A 16,742-nucleotide genomic window follows, 5' to 3' on the forward strand; every position below is an offset into this window, starting at 1 on the left:
TGTTTCACCACCCTCCTAGTGAAAAAGTTTTTCCGAATATCCAACCTAAACCTCCCCCACTGCAACTTGAGACCATTACTCCTTGTCCTGTCCTCTTCCACCACTGAGAATAGTCTAGAACCATCCTCTCTGGAACTACCTCTCAGGTAGTTGAAAGCAGCTATCAAATCCCCCCTAATTCTTCTCTTCCGCAGACTAAACAAGCCCAGTTCCCTCAGCCTCTCCTCATAAGTCATGTGTTCCAGACCCCTAATCATTTTTGTTGCCCTTCGCTGGACTCTCTCCAATTTATCCACATCCTTCTTGTAGTGTGGGGCCCAAAACTGGACACAGTACTCCAGATGAGGCCTCACCAATGTCAAATAGTTTGTTTAGTCTGATGAAGAAAAGACTGAGGGAGGACATAACGGTTTTGAAGTACATAAAAGGTTGTTACAAGGAGGAGGGAGAAAAATTGTTCTCTTTAACCTCTGAGGATAGGACAAGAAGTAATTGGCTTAAATTGCAGCAAGGGCAGTTTAGGTTGGATATTAGGAAAAACTTCCTAACTGTCAGAGTGGTTAAGCACTGGAATAAATTTCCTAGGGAGGTTATGGAATCTCCATTACTGGAGACTTTTAAGAACAGGTTAGACAAATACCTGTCAGGGATGCTCTATATAATATGTAGTCCTGCCTTGAATTCAGGGGACTGGACTAGAAGACCTTTTGAGGTCCCTTCTAGGATTCTATGATGATTCCATGGAGTCTCTGATTACTCCAGAACTGATTTAATGATCTATCACTTGTAATTATTTTTTTTAATTTTATTTATTATTATATTTTCCTCTCCCATGATTATCCGCTCCCTTGAAAACACTCCGGGTTGAAGAACTCCAGGAGTTTTCCCTCCAAATTCTTCCATCAGGAGGCAGGATTTCCTTCCCACAAAAGTAAGCATGTCTGGCTCCCAAGCCCCATGGATCCCCTGAGATCCATATGAAGTAGGATTGTGTGAAAACATAGGGCTATTCATGAAGTTATTTCTGAGACAATATAGCCCTGATTTTATAAAATCTGCTAAAGGATTTGTGAGTATATGCATTTTTGAAAAATGATTGGTTCAAGGGACAACAATATTTCTTAATCACATATAATGGATTTTGAAATGTTTGTGAACAGGCTGATGTCCTTATTATGTCTAAAACATTTTCCATCAGTGTTCACTTTAGGTGAAAGGAAGGTAAAAGGGTTGTTGCTTTATCAACTCAACCAGTATTGTACCTGGTTTACCCAGATATATAGAAGTAAAACCTGCATCTAGCAAATGCTATAACGGTATACAGTGTGTACCTTTTGAAGGTTTATATTCAGGATTCATTCTCTTGATGTGCTTTTTTTCTTTTTTTAACAATTTCCCCCGCAATCCATTAAGATTCTAACTAGCAGTGTGGTTTTGATCACATTTCTTCCAGACAATTCCTAATTCCAAATAGCATCCAAAAGCTATGTTGTTTTTTAAAACAGAACTAAAGCATTTTAGTTCCCCTGTTGAAAGGCTTTTTTCCCTCTCACAATGAATTGTATGTGCCTGTGATATGTTTCACAAAGAGCAAATATACTTTAAATCTGAATGACCTTTATTTTAGATTGAGGACAAAAGTGAAGCTTTCATGAGAATGCAATGACTGTTGTTATAGCAAACACTGGGGATTGAACGGGGATATCCAGAACTAAAAGCTTGAGCCTTTCCAGTGTGAATTAAAAAAAAAAAAAAAAAAAAAAAGGGTCCATAGCAGAGGTGGGCAAACAAGGGCCTGGGGGCCACATCCAGTCCTCCAGACAGTTTAAAACGGCCCTCCTGCTCCTGCTGGGGAGCAGGGTCTGGGGCTTGCCCTGCTCCTGTGCTCTGGCCAGGGAGTGGGGTCGGAGGCTGCTCCACACGCATGTGCTGGGGCTCCCGGAAGCAGCAGCATGTTCCCCCTCTGGCTCCTACGCTTAGGGGCAGCCAGGGGGCAGGGGCAGCGCACCCAGCCCCCTGGCTGCCCCTAAGTGCCACCCCCACAGCTCCCATTGGCCAGGAATGGTGGCTAATAGTTGCTGCAGGGGCGGTGCTTGTGGACAGAGCCACCCTCCACATAGGAGCCAGATGGGGGGATGTGACGCTGCTTCAGGTAAGCGCTGCCTGGAGCCTGCACCCCGACCCCTCCTGTGCCCTAAACCCTTGCCCCAGCCCAGAGCCCCCTCCTGTACCCGAACTCCTCATTTCTGGCCCCCGACGAGAGCCCTCACCACCCTGTGCCCCAACCCTCTGCTTCAGCTCTGATCTCCCTCCCGCCCTCTGAACCCCTTGGTCCCAGCCTGGAGCACCCTCCTACGCCCCAAATCCCTCATCCCCTAGCCTCACCCCAGAGCCCACACCTCCAGCTGGAGCCTTTCCCCTCCCGCACTCCAACCCTTTGTCCCAGCCCAGAGCCCCCTCCTGCACCCTGAACTCCTCATTTTTGGCCCCATCCCAGAGCCCGCACCCCCACCCCAATTTTGTGAGCATTCATGGCCCACCATACAATTTTCATACCAAGATGTGGCCCTCGGGCTAAAAAGTTTGCCCACCCCTGCTCTATAACCAGGGGCTACAATAGACTTTCATGTTCCGTGGGTTCAACAGCATGCAGTGTTGTCTCTCACAGTCTGTGCCGAGTTCTGAGAATAAAATGGCTGCTGAATTCTGCTCACCAGGAAAGTGCTTAGAAATTTAAAGGTGCCTGTACACAGAAAACAAGTAATATGTCAGATTTTCAGAGCTACATACACCACGTTCTCCAACAGGGTTACTATTAGAAATGGGAAAGTTTAAGAGTTGCTGAACTTTAAATAACAAGGGGCAGGATGCTCTCTGCTCATGTATGCAGGATGAGGGAAACTATGAATGTATGTGGAACTGGGGTAAGGAATACAGCTGTACACCCTGCACACTATGCCCCCAGAAACTCCTCTATAAAGCTTTCACCTGCAAGTTGCTGAATGCTCTTGCACCAATTGAACAAGGCAATTTAGCATGTGCTTAATTTTAAGCACACACGTGGACTTCAGTAAGACTGTGCTCATGCTGAACTGTTTTGGTGGATCAGCGTCAGAGTAGCTGCCATGTTACAAGATTAAGCCTCCTTACTGAACAACTGGGAATTCATGAGTCAGGAGGCAACTTGTCAAAGCCTGTGTGGCATGCTCCTCTCATAACCTTTCAAATTTCCAATAGGTCTTCAAATCTGGAGCAGACTGATTCTAAGCAGTGGCAGAAGCGGGAAAGGTGTTAAATAGGCACTACAAATTATAGGGTTTTGGCCCTTCAACATTAGGGGCCAGACTCTCTTCTCACAGTAAAGCATTTCTGTTAGTTTTAATGACCGTATACTACTGTAAGCAAGAATTAGGCCTTATTAGTTTCTACACCTTTGGCAATCGTCTTTTAGCTCCTTTTCTTTGGTTGGCTTGGTTTTATTGTTAACTAATATTATTTAAATAGTTATAGGAAAAACTAAAAGGAATTAATTTTGTATTTTGCTTTGAAAGTGGTGAATTGTCATTTTAGTTTCTGGCCTATTTATTCTCCCATAATCTAGACCAGAGTAGATATCTGCTAAAAAGATATGTTGTTAATATGTTAGCATGTGATGGGGCTTAAAAGCCCCCCACCACAAACGAGTTTTTAAAAAGCTAAAATTTCTGTAACAATGGAAACAGGGGTGTGTCTCTAAAGAAGGAAATGGGACAGAAGTGTATTCCAAATAAAGATGGGAAGGAGTGCTCCTCAAAATAAAAGGGGCAGAAGTGACTCTGCATTTGAAACCTCTGAGTGCTATATCAATTCTCAGTTTAGATTATTCTTCATACATTTAATTTTGCAATACCCCAACCAAAGGAAACAATATTCCCTTCCCCAAAATTAACATGCCATAGGGTGATGCAGAAAAAGTAACTAAACATTTATTATTTGTAGTGTGGGGAGCCTCCATCAGGGATATGAGCTCCATTTAGTTAATCTGCCTACATGTTGCTGCATTCAGCTAATGATACCAGTCTACGTAGGTGAGTGGTAAAATGCTGCCAACGTAATTGCTCTCTCTCACATACAAGATATACTCCTTGTTCACTGGCTTGTGAGCCCTTATCTTGTTGTTCTGGTCAGGTGGATGGGGGCTGGAGGATGCAGGTCAGCCTCTCTGGATATGTGTACACTGCAATTAGACACCCACAGCTGGCTTGTACCAGCTGACTCAGACTTACAGGGCTAGGGCTCAGGGGCTGTTTAAGTGCGGTGTAGATGCTTGGGCTCTGGCTGCAGCTTGAGCTCATGGACCCTCTCCCCTTGCAAGGTCCTAGAGCCCAGGCCTTAGCCCAAGCCCGAATGTCTGCACCACAACTAAACAGCCCCTTAGTCCGAGCCTCGCAAGCCTGAGTGAGCTGGCACGGGCCAGCTGCGAGTTAATTACTGTGTCGAAGTATCCTCTGAGTGAACATCCAAGAGGTAGGCTCAGACTCTGCTTCATCTCTGTAAGCAGATCCACAAAATGGAAGGGAAAAAGGGCTTGAGAGCATGTGGTACTTTTTCTTGAATCAGTGGGGAAAAATGTTAAATTGGTGTTTTTTTATTTACAAATGCTGTGTCATTGAATCAGAATAAACAAATGCTGTTACCACAATTCACAAAAAAGGTAAAAAATTTCCTAAACGGTGCAAGAGTTCCTGAGCAGCTTTTGGGTAGGAGAGATACCAAATGACAATAAATGTGGTTATGTAATGGACTCAAAATAAATAAAAGCTCAGCTGTTACTGGTAGTTTACAAAAGCAAAGAGGGTTTGTGGCTAAAAAGGAATAAATGATTTTTTTAAGTAACTGAAAGCTGTTTGCCAGACATGGAAGACGAAGGACAGAGTTGGCCTATTACTTGATGAGGAGGGAAACACAATAATAGAGAACTCAGCAATGGCTAAAATATTAAATGTATTCCCCTCCTCCGCCCCCCCCCCCCGTTTTTACCAAAAAGGTTAGCCGTGAGCGGACAACTAACATAGTGAACATCACTGTAAAAGGAATAGGATCTGAGGCTAAAATGGGGAAAGAACAAGTTAAGATTTACTTCAACAAGTTAGATGTCTTCAAGTGGTTAGGGCCTGACAAAATGCATCCTAGGGGTCTGCGGACCACAGATTGTAAACCACTGTTCTATGGTAACAACAACCTTTTTCAGACCCCTTAGACATAGTCCACAGACTCCTAGTTGTAAACCACTGTCCTAGAACACTTAAGGACCTGGCTGATGAGAAGTCTGAGCCATTAGCGATTATCTTTGAGAAATCATGGAGGGTGGGAGAGATCCTGGACTACTGGAAAAAGGTACTGTATTTGCCCATCTATAAACAGCTAATAAGGACAATTCAGAAATTGTAGACCAGTCATTTTAACTTCGGTACCCAGAAAGATAGTGGAGCAAATAATCAAACAGTCAATTTGTAAGCTCACGGAACAGGGATCGGCAAACTTTGGCATGCAGCCTGCCAGGGTAAGCCCCCTGGCAGGCCAGGCCAGTTTGTTTACCTGCTGTGTCCACGGATTCGGCCGATTGTAGATTCCACTGGCTGCGGTTCGCCACTCCAGGCCATTGGGGGCTGTGGGAGGCAACGTGCACAGAGGGATGTGTTGGCCGCCACTTCCCACAGCCCCAATTGGCCTGAAGTGGTGAATCGCGGCCAGTGGGAGCCGCGATTGGCCGCACCCGCGGATGTGGCAGGTAAACAAACCAGCCTGGCCCGCCAGGGGCTTACCCTGGCGGGCCTCATGCCAAAGATTGCTGATCCCTGTCATAGAAGATAAGATGGTGATAAGTAATAGTCAGCATGTATTTAGTCAACAAGAACAAATCTTCAAATCAACTTAATAGCCTTCTTTGACAGGGTAACACGCCTTGTGGATGGGGGGGGGAGTGGTAGATGTGCTAAATCTCAACTTTAAGTAAGGCTTTTGATACTGTCTCACATGACCACCTCATACAAACTTAGGGAAATGTAACCTAGATGAACTACTGTAAGGTGAGTGCACAACTGGTTGGAAAACCATACTCAGAGTAGTTATAAATAGCGGGACCATAACCAGGGCATAAAGCTGGGGCTGCAGAAAACTGGGATGGAAAAATAACAAAAAAACAGTAGGGGTTAGAGTCCTGCAGCGGGCATGGTTTTGCACACTTACTTCTGCGCTGCCGCTGGCAGTGGCGGCGCTGCCATCAAAACTGGGCACCCAGCCTGCAGCCGCTGCTCTCCAGCCGCCCAGCTCTGAAAGACTGTGCCGTAATTGTGGGAGTGGATAAGAATTGAATAAACAATGCGAGAGCAGGTGGGAGTGGGTATTATGGGACGGGATAGGAGCGGGATTAAAAGAATAGTCCTATGCAGGGCTCTCGTAAGGGGTGCAAATATGCTTGCTCGCTCCTCCTGTTAAAATGTTTAGCTACACACTGCTAAACGGTTCAGGGTCCAGCTGGAAGGGCATATGGAGTAGATTCCCACAGGGATCTGTCCTCGATCTGGGTCTGTTTAATATCATAGAATATCCGGGTTGGAAGGGACCTCAGGAGGTCATCTAGTCCAACACCTACCCAGAGCAGGACCAATCCCCAACTAAATTATCCCAGCTAGGGCTTTGTCAAGCCTGACCTTAAACACCTCAAAGGAAGGAGATTCTACCACCTCCCTTGGTAACGTGTTCCAGTACTTCACCACCCTCCTAGTGAAAATATTTTTCCGAATATCCAACCTAAACCTCCCCCACTGCAACTTGAGACCATTACTCCTTGTTCTGCCATCTGCTACAACTGAGAACAGTCTTGATCCATCCTCTTTGGAACCCTCTTTCAGGTAGTTGAAAGCTGCTATCAAATCCCCCCTCATTCTTCTCTTCCACAGACTAAACAATCCCAGTTCCCTCAGCCTCTCCTCATAAGTCATGTGTTCCAGCCCCCTAATCATTTTGTTGCCCTCCTCTGGATGCTTTCCAATTTTTCCACATCCTTCTTGTAGTGTGGGGCCCAAAACTGGACACAGTACTCCAGATGAGGCCTCACCAATGTCGAATAGAGGGGAATGATCACATCCCTCTATCTGCTGGCAATGCTCCTACTTAAACATCCCAAAATGCCGTTAGCCTTCTTGGCAACAAGGGCACACTGTTGACTTATATCCAGCTTCTCGTCCACTGTAACCCCTACGTCCTTTTCTGCAGAACTGCTGCCTAGCCATTTGGTCCCTAGTCTGTAGCGGTGCATGGGATTCTTCCGTCCTAAGTGCAGGACTCTGCACTTGTCCTTGTTGAACCTCATCAGATTTCTTTTGACCCAATCCTCTAATTTGTCTAGGTCCCTCTGTTTCCTATCCCTACCCTCCAGTGCATCTACCACACCTCCCAGTTTAGCGTCATCTGCAAATTTGCTGACGGTGCAATCCACACCATCCTCCAGATCATTAATGAAGATACTGAACAAAACCAACCCCAGGACCAACCCTTGGGGCACTCTGCTTGATACTGGCTGCCAACTAGACATGGAGCCATTGATCACTACCCACTGAGCCCGACGATCTAGCCAGCTTTCTATCCACCTTTATAGTCCATTCATCCAGCCCATACTTCTCTAACTTGCTGGCAAGAATACTGTGGGAGACAGTATCAAAAGCTTTGCTAAAGTCAAGGAATAACACGTCCACTGCTTTCCCCTCATCCACAGAGCCAGTTATCTCATCATAGAAGGCAATTAGATTAGTCAGGCATGACTTGCCCTTGGTGAATCCATGGTGACTGTTCCTGATCACTTTCCTCTCCTCTAAGTGCTTAAGAATTGATTCCTTGCGGGACCTGCTCCATGATTTTTCCAGGGACTGAGGTTAGGCTGACTGTCCGATAGTTTCCAGGATCCTCCTCCTTCCCTTTTTTAAAGATGGGGACTACATTAGCCTTTTTCCAGTCATCCGGGACCTCCCCCGGTCTCCAAGAGTTTTCAAAGAAAATGGCCAATGGCTCTGCAATCACATCTGCGAACTCCTTTAGCACTCTCGGATGCAGTGCATCTGGCCCCATGGACTTGTGCTCGTCCAGCTTTTCTGAATAGTCCTGAACCATTTCTTTCTCCACAGAGGGCTGGTCACCTCCTCTCCATGCTGTGCTGCCCAGTGCAGTAGTCTGGGAGTTGACCTTGTTTGTGAAGACAGAGGCAAAAAAAGCATTGAGTACATAAGCTTTTTCCACATCCTCTGTCACTAGGTTGCCTCCCTAATTCAGTAAGGGGCCCACACTTTCTTTGACTTTCTTCTTGTTGTTAACATACCTGTAGAAATCCTTCTTATTACTCTTAATATCTTTTGCTAGCTGCAACTCCAAGTGTGATTTGGTCTTCCTGATTTCACTCCTGCATGCCTGAGCAATATCTTTATACTGCTCCCTGGTCATTTGTCCACTTACAAAGTTTGCAGATGATACCAAGCTGGGAGTGGTTGTAAGTACTTTGGAAGACAGGATTAAAATTCAAAATGTTCTTGACAAACTGGAGAAATGGTCTGAAATAAACAGAATGAAATTAATATGGATAAATGCGAAATACTAGTTTGGGAAGGAATAATCAATTGCACAAATACAAAATGGGAAATGACGTCCTAAGGAGGAGTACTGCAGAAAAGGATCTGTGGGTTATAGTTGATCGACTAAATATGAGTTTCAGAGTAACAGCCGTGTTAGTCTGTATTCGCAAAAAGAAAAGGAGTACTTGTGGCACCTTAGAGACTAACCAATTTATTAGAGCATAAGCTTTCGTGAGCTACAGCTCACTTCATCAGATGCATATCGTGGAAACTGCAGCAGACTTTATATATACACAGAGAATATGAAACAATACCTCCTCCCACCCCACTGTCCTGCTGGTAATAGCTTATCCAGCAGGAGAGTGAATTTGTGTGGGGGGGTGGAGGGTGAGAAAACCTGGATTTGTGCTGGAAATGGCCCACCTGATGATCACTTTAGATAAGCTATTACCAGCAGGACAGTGGGGTGGGAGGAGGTATTGTTTCATATTCTCTGTGTATATATAAAGTCTGCTGCAGTTTCCACGATATGCATCTGATGAAGTGAGCTGTAGCTCACGAAAGCTTATGCTCTAATAAATTGGTTAGTCTCTAAGGTGCCACAAGTACTCCTTTAAATATGAGTTAATAATGTAATACTGTTCCAAAAGAAGCAAACCTCATTCTGGGATATAATAGAAGGAAGTTGTAAACAAGACATAAGAAGTAATTCTTCCGCTCTACTCTGTGCTGATAAGGCCTCAGCAGGAGTATTGTGTTGAGTTTTGGACACCATGCTTCAGGAGAATATGGACAAACTGGAGAAAGTCCAGAAGACAGCAACGAAAATGATCAAAGGTCTAGAAAACATGACCTCCAAGGAAAGATGGAAAAAAATGGGTTTGTTTAGTGGGGAAGAATAGACTGAGGGGAGTCATAGTTTTCAAGTACTTAAAAGGTTCTTACAAAGAGGAGGGGGATAAATTCTTCTCCTTAACCACTGAGAACAGGACAAGAACTAATGGGATTACGTTGCAGGAAAGGAGATTTAGGTTAGATATTAGGAAACTTTCTAACTGTAAGGATATTTAAACACTGGAACAAATTGCTTAGTGAGGTTGTAGAATCTTGTCGTTGGAGGTTTTAAAGAACAGATTAGACAAACACCTGTCAGGGATGGTTTAGATTATATTTAGTCCTGCTTCAGTGCAGGGGACTGGACTAGATGATTTATTGATATTCCTTCCAGTCCTACATTTTTATGATTCTGTGAGGCAAAGTTCAGTAATCTTTTCTTTTGCTCCAGAGGATACAGCCTCCAGAGGATACAAAAGAAACTAAATGCAGTGATCCCAGCCAATTCCAGCCTCAAAGGAAGGTGAAAATCTGCACAAATTACCCAAATTAATGCTGCCAGGAATCTGCCAAATTTCCTACAAGGTATTGTCAAGCTTCCTTCCTTATGTTGAGGTGCTTATGAACAAGTTGTTAATAAGCCAGTGATAGGTAGTAATGCAAAAGCAAAGAGGTCTCCCCCCCCACTAACAAAATATTAAATGTGAAGATGAGTTTCCTTATTTTAGTGTTTTGATTAAACTGGAAACATCTTTCCATATTAAAAACTAACTATCTATTTTGTAAATTTCCTGTTCTGTTGCTGACTCACAATTTTCTGTCTAATATTATTTAATGAATGAATTAGTAAAGCATTCCCAGTGATGTAGCTGAAGAATGTACCCATTTGCTTGAGGGTATTTTAAATAGTACTTATAAAGAAACTTGGCCAAAACCCGAAATCTTTATTCCATTTTTAATTAAATCGGTGGGAGTTTTGATTGATTAAAACCTATTGCCCAGTTCATGACTTTGAGTTCAGTCATCTGTGTGAAACTGTTTCTGTGCTTTGAGTCCCTGCAGAGGGCTCTCTGGTACTGAGATCTGTGAAGGGGCTAGGATGGACCAAGGTGGAGAATGGGCATGCTCCGGCTGGAACTGGGAATGACCGTACAGTCTCTCCATCAGCTCCATGGAGATCATGCCTGGAGTTTATTCGCATTCCTGCAGGGCCCCTCCATGTAGTGGAAGCACCTTTTATGTATGGATTCCTTCTGAAGGGCACGGATAGCTCCAGTGGAGCCATGCTACAAAGGCTATGTGCCCAGGAAGATTGGAGGTGGGAGATGCCATACACCAAATGGCCATTGGCTCCTGCAGATCCCTTGTAATTTGTGGGGTAGGAGGCCAAAGTGCAACATATTTTGCAGGTGGGGGCAAAGCCTTCCACCCTTCTTGAAGAATCTCTCATTTAGAAGACACTATAAGAAGGATGTGGAAAAATTGGAAAGCGTCCAACGAAGGGCAACAAAAATGATTAGGGGACTGGAACACATGATTTATGAGGAGAGGCTGAGGGAACTGGGATTATTTAGTCTGCAGAAGAGAAGAATGAGGGGGGATTTGATAGCTGCTTTCAACTACCTGAAAGGGCGTTCCAAAGAGGATGGACCTAGACTGTTCTCAGTGGTAGCAGACAACAGAATAAGGAGTAATGGTCTCACTTTGCAGTGGGGGAGGTTTTAGGTTGGATATTAGGAAAAACTTTTTCCACTAGGAGGGTGGTGAAGTACTGGAATGCATTACCAAGGGAAGTGGTAGAATCTCCTTCCTTTGAGATTTTTAAGGTCAGGCTTGACAAAGCCCTGGCTGGGATGGTGTAGTTGGGGATTGGACCCGCTTTGAGTAGCGGGTTGGATTAGATAACCTCCTGAGGTCCCTTCCAACCCTGATATTCTATGAAGAGCTCCCCCCACCTTGCCTGTCATTTTCTCGGAAAGTTGTAATCCAGACCTGAGGGTTTGGCCCTGTGTTTGTGGGACATGGATTCCTCCAGTGATCTCAGTTAAATACTGGAAAACTGCTCACAATAATATTGCAAAGCCAGGCTTTACGTGATCTCAGAAGGGCTAGCACTTCTGCTGTAGCCTGGACGTGGTATTTCATAACAGAACTATTGCTAAGGCTGTAAAGAAAGTCACAGGTTGCAATTTTTTTCTGGAAACGGCAACTTTTCTTACACACCACAACTTTTTTATAGTTGCAGATGTGAGTGATGTTCCAACACCATGCACCAGGTTGCAATGCTACTCACTGAAATTTGGCCCAGATGCCCCTCTATTGTTGTGTAGGGGCAACTAAGACAAATATGAGTGAGTGGTGTTACACCACCACTCACGTTTGGATTTTAATTTTTTGTTATGGTACTTGAACTGACCACACCAAAATTGCAACTGTAGCAAACTGTGGCTGCATCTTTTCAACCAAAAAAATCACAACTTTCCTACAGTCTTAATTATTGGTTCATTTCAGGGGCCAGGGACACCTTTTAAGAGGCGGTGTCAGAATCCATATTGATGCCAAGCTGAAATGACCAGGATTGGTCAATGAGATAGAGCTCTGACATACCACAATGACAAGAGACTTAAAAATCACATTTGATAAACGGTTGTGTGACTGAATTAGCCTCCTCTGAGGCAGGACAAGACAGAGTGGTGATGCAGCAGTGTCTGAAGTGGCACTCTGAGTGGCAATATTGCTAAACCCAAGAATTACAAAATTAGATGACAGTTCCAGCACCAACCCAGGAGACTTGCATCCAACCTGAAACATGTGCAAAACCTGTTCTCAGCTCCCTCAGCGCAGCTTGCAGAGGTGCTTTGGATACTTGGTATCACTGAGTAACTTGAAACAATTGCAGTCCTGTCAGCTGAGCAAATAGAATTTCAAGTCTGTTTGTTTTGTTACAGTACCCTCACTGACCAAATTGCTGTCCCTGTGCTTCGTAGTTGTGTGGTGTGTTGTTCAAGATGAAAAGAAATCTATAGCTCTGTGCTGACAGTATTACATAGGATTGTGTGCAAGACATCTACCCCTAGTCATAGACAAGATGCTGTAGAGGGCACACTCTGTCTGTAACAGGTCATCTGATTCAAATGCAGGTTTTCTGTTGTGTGCCACTTACTATGGAGAAAAGTTACATGCTACTTAATTATTTGTTTAGTCCCTGAAAATATGCTCATTCATCAGTTATGTCCTTGATTGCTTGCCTTCCCAGGCAAGTCACTGGATTAATTTGTGCTGAGTGGGAACTGTAGAGAAATTTAATGTCATCCAGTACCACTACCACCAGATCTTTGCATAGCTGTACATACGCTCTGGACACTGATGAATAGCTCTTCCATGTAGCATTCTCCTTTAAGGTCTGGTTTCAATGTTGCCAACCTCAAGCATTCAAAAATCATGAGTCAGGCCACAGAAATTATGAGAATAAAAAAAAAATAGTATTTGAGGGGTTTTGGCTTCTGGCTTCAGAGCCTGAAGGTTACTAATTGGTCACATTTTCAGGCTTTCCCCAACAATATTGAGGGTTGGAAGCTTACTTTTATTTTTCAGATGAAAGATGAGATTCTAACATAATTTGCCTCTAGGAGCTGGGATATTAAGAAAACCACTAGAGACTTTCAGTAAAATCTTGACAGTTGGCACCACTGGTATTTTAGTCACTGTTTAGATGCTGAAAAAAAATCTGACTTCTGTGGTGGTGTAATGGTGTAACTGAGGGTGAAGTTTGGCCCTGGAGCACTAATGCAATTTTTTTTTCATTTTTGTTTTGTGGGAGGAATCTATCATGTCACCAGCAAACGATTAAAGAACTTTATAATAAGCACAAAATCCAAATAGGCCCATTAGACACGGTAATATACAGAAGATGTAGCATCATTTTGGGTAATTTTAGCAAGCAGTTTTCCTCTCTTCTCTGTTTTTACTTACTTACAGTTGCTTTAACTCTCCTGTTCTTATTTTCATCATCAACCTCTGGCAATTTGTAATTAACCTTTCCAGGTTAACTGGTGCAGACAGCACCTGTCGGGTAGCATTGTTCTGAATAAACCAGTTTAGCAATGTTTTTTGCATAAACCATTCTCTGGATCAAATTGATGTAGAAAATGCTGTCAGTTAGACTCCGATCCCCTGACTCCTACAGTGTTTACACCCACTTATACCAGCATTCAGATTCTCAACATGTAAATTGCACCTCATACTTTGGTAAATTAAAGTAGTGGGCGCCCAGCTTTAATTTTCACCTCTGCACAATGGGGTGTGTGTGTGTGTGTGTGTGTGTTCTATAGTTTTGCTCCTCTGTTATGCCAGCCACTATCTAAGCTTATTCGGACTCGCCTCTGGAAGGGAAAAGGGAGCAAGCTGTAAGAAGAATGAACAGGTCACCCCAGGCATCCTGTTACCTGTGAGGCTCTGTGAAGAATTTAACTATAACAGAACATCACTAGATCAGTCAGATGAATGGGAGATCTAGTGTGGATTATTGAATATTGTGAAATAGTATATAACAAAGGCAATATAAAATCAAGTATAATGCAGTTCAAAGGACCTGATTTAGAGCACAGTGAAGTCAGTGGAAAGACTTAAGTGGGCTTTGAATCAGGCTCAAAATGTTGTCACTTAATTTTATAGGCTGCACATACAGTGCTATGAATAAAGAAAAGGAGTACTTGTGGCACCTTAGAGACTAACGAATGCATCTGATGAAGTGAGCTGTAGCTCACGAAAATTTATGCTCAAATACATTTTAGTCTCTAAGGTGCCACAAGTACTCCTTTTCTTTTTGCGAATACAGACTAACATGGCTGCTACTCTGAAAGCAGTGCTATGAATAGAGAAGGTTAACCTAAGCACATTTGATATAAAGGCGCTTATAACTTCCTCATCTAAAAACTATAGAATAAACCAAAATGAATTTATGCATGAGTTAAAACAGACTTTTTAGAAAATACTTTAACTGGTTTTAAACAAGACTCTTTGAATGATTACATATGGCATAGTTCATTATGACAGTTTATTTTTAACAAATTATCTTTAGCAAAGTTTATAAAGTACCTTGAACATGAAAAGTGCTATGCCAGTGCTAATCAGTATTGTTTAATTGATGTCTGTGAGATCACAGCTTTAGTCTGGTCACCAAGTCCTCCCTGGAGAGACATGTCCTTTTTGAAATCACCATATCCTTTCCAGGGGAATGTTGCTCACAGTTGTACAAAAGATCATAGCAGCTGGAATCAAATGCCTGACATTCAAATGCCTGTGATTTATTAAGATGGTAATTGGCGATCTTGCTGACACCAGACAATATCTAATTTTTAAAAATAATTGAAAACATCACCTGTGAGGTCTTCATAGATATACAGTGCCAATACCCAGTAAAAATCATTACATTTAGCAGCATAAGAATCTGTTCAAATGAGATCTGTGAAATCTCTTACAAAAGGCATACTTGCATGGAAATAGATTAAATAATGTAATCCTCCTGACTAGGAGCTTGCCCGGTATTGCTATGAAGAGCTTGGAACTTCCAAAAGTAGAGCCAGAGCCTGACCCTACTCACACTGACTTCACTGGCAGATTGTCACAGCTAGAATGACAGGGCTAATGCCCTGTCTCCTCCGATAGTTAAAATCCATAGTAAAAGGTGTGGGGAAGGAAATCTCCACAAGCTTGTCCTCCATAGAGTTTCTTCCAGGTGTTCTGCTAAGGAGAACCTCCTAGATCTTTTGGGATCTGTTTTGATCTTGGGCAACAGCGACCTGTTTGGAACCCTCCTGCCTCTTTGTCTGGGGCCTCCCACCAGCCCCTGGCTCCGTGGCAATGTGGCTCTAATAGAGCTGTGCTACCAGTTTCTTTCCTAGTTGCATCTGCCCATAAGACTCCCATCTTAATGGGGGAGGGAAGGGGCACAGAAAGGTTAACGCTCCAGTGGGCTCAGTCAGCTCCACTCCACTGTAGTTGCAATAGTTCTCATGCTTGGAGAGAGGGGTCAAAAGGGAAGAGCACAGTTCAGTGTGGGCTGACGGGGAAGGAGAGCATACTTCCAGTTGTCACCTCGGTAGTTGCAGGTGGTCCCCTGCCTAAAAGGGATGAGAGTCATATAAAAACACCTTTTTGTTTCTTTGCCCCCAAGGACTCAGTAGTGGTTTGATCTGAGCCCAGGAGCAACTTGGGTCACAGAAGGGGAATGGGATATGATGAATGCTGAGATCTCACCCCAGAATCTAACTTAGTTTTCTTCATCAGTTGTGATAACTCTTTCTAAATGATAAACAATTAGATACTCACTCATCTGCACTTTACTACACTGCACACTATATAATTTGCCCAGAAAAATGGTGGCCACTTCTCCACAAATATATAATTCCTTAGTTTTATGGTGAGGTTTTGCATTAATAAGACTTCATTATTGTTTATAAAATATACTGTAGTACATTTACTAGCATGTTATGAAGTATTGCCATAAATAATTCTAATGACTACAACTGTGGAGAGAAATGAGCCGAGGGCTCAGTCCAGCTCCTATTGAAGTCAGTGAGTAAACTCCCATTGCATTAAACGAGAACAAGGCTCGGTCCAAAGTATATATTTTGATGCAGTACATCTGCATTTATTACTGTGTTGGGTTTTTTTCTATGTTAATTCACAGCATTCAATAGTTTGCAGTAGCTTTCCCTGTCATTAGTGTGACATCACAAGGTTTTACTCTACTCTCAGCAAACTACTCTTTTCTAGGTGGTCCCTGAGTAAATCTCACAAATTTTTCAACATGTTCCCAACCACTCTACTGATACTAGGTGGTAACCTAGTTACTTAGAAAGGGGAGCTATATTATAGAGTATGTGGGTTTTAATCCCTTTGGTCTCTGAGCTTTTATCACTGAATTTCTTCCAAAATTATCAGCTCAAATTTGAGCTGTGTGGAAAAACACCTTCTTGGTCATTGGTCCATGAACAAACTGGTCAGTGTTCCATGATTAAAGATTAGGGTTTAAAAAAAATATTTGGTAGCATGCATCTTCCTTAATGCAAACCCCATCCAAATGATAATTACAATGAAATGCTTATAACTGGATACTTTCCAGGAAGAAAAATTCCTATCCTTGCACATAGGATAGACTTTTCAGCTTCAACAAAAATAAATTTGTTCCTGAACCCTTCTTAGGTGAGTAGCTTTGGGTCAACACTGATTACAGCCAGGGTTCTCAAAGGTCTCTAAATTGGTATAGTACCAATTGAGAGGACTGGAACTAATGGGGTTCCA

At 43.2% G+C, this 16,742-nt stretch overlaps 1 protein-coding gene across 19 annotated transcripts in view; it reads left to right on the top strand.

The window, feature by feature from the left end:
* KLHL32 (kelch like family member 32) overlaps positions 1–16,742 on the top strand; it is a 247,313-nt gene that overhangs the window by 6,824 nt on the left and 223,747 nt on the right. For 2 of the 19 annotated variants that reach the window (XM_073336803.1, XM_073336810.1), the window contains exon 2: positions 9,889–10,022. The exons of 16 other annotated variants lie outside the window; for them this stretch is intronic. Coding sequence is in view for 1 of the 3 variants with exons in the window: in XM_073336810.1 (XP_073192911.1) it covers positions 9,990–10,022 (33 nt within the window). In the remaining 2 variants the exon portion in view is untranslated. Of the gene's footprint in view, positions 1–2,103; positions 2,153–9,888; positions 10,023–16,742 lie in introns of those variants that run through there. One more of the 19 variants, XM_073336804.1, reaches the window with a different exon arrangement.

This window comes from Lepidochelys kempii, chromosome 3, assembly GCF_965140265.1.
Source record: "Lepidochelys kempii isolate rLepKem1 chromosome 3, rLepKem1.hap2, whole genome shotgun sequence".
Classification (NCBI taxonomy): domain Eukaryota; kingdom Metazoa; phylum Chordata; order Testudines; family Cheloniidae; genus Lepidochelys; species Lepidochelys kempii.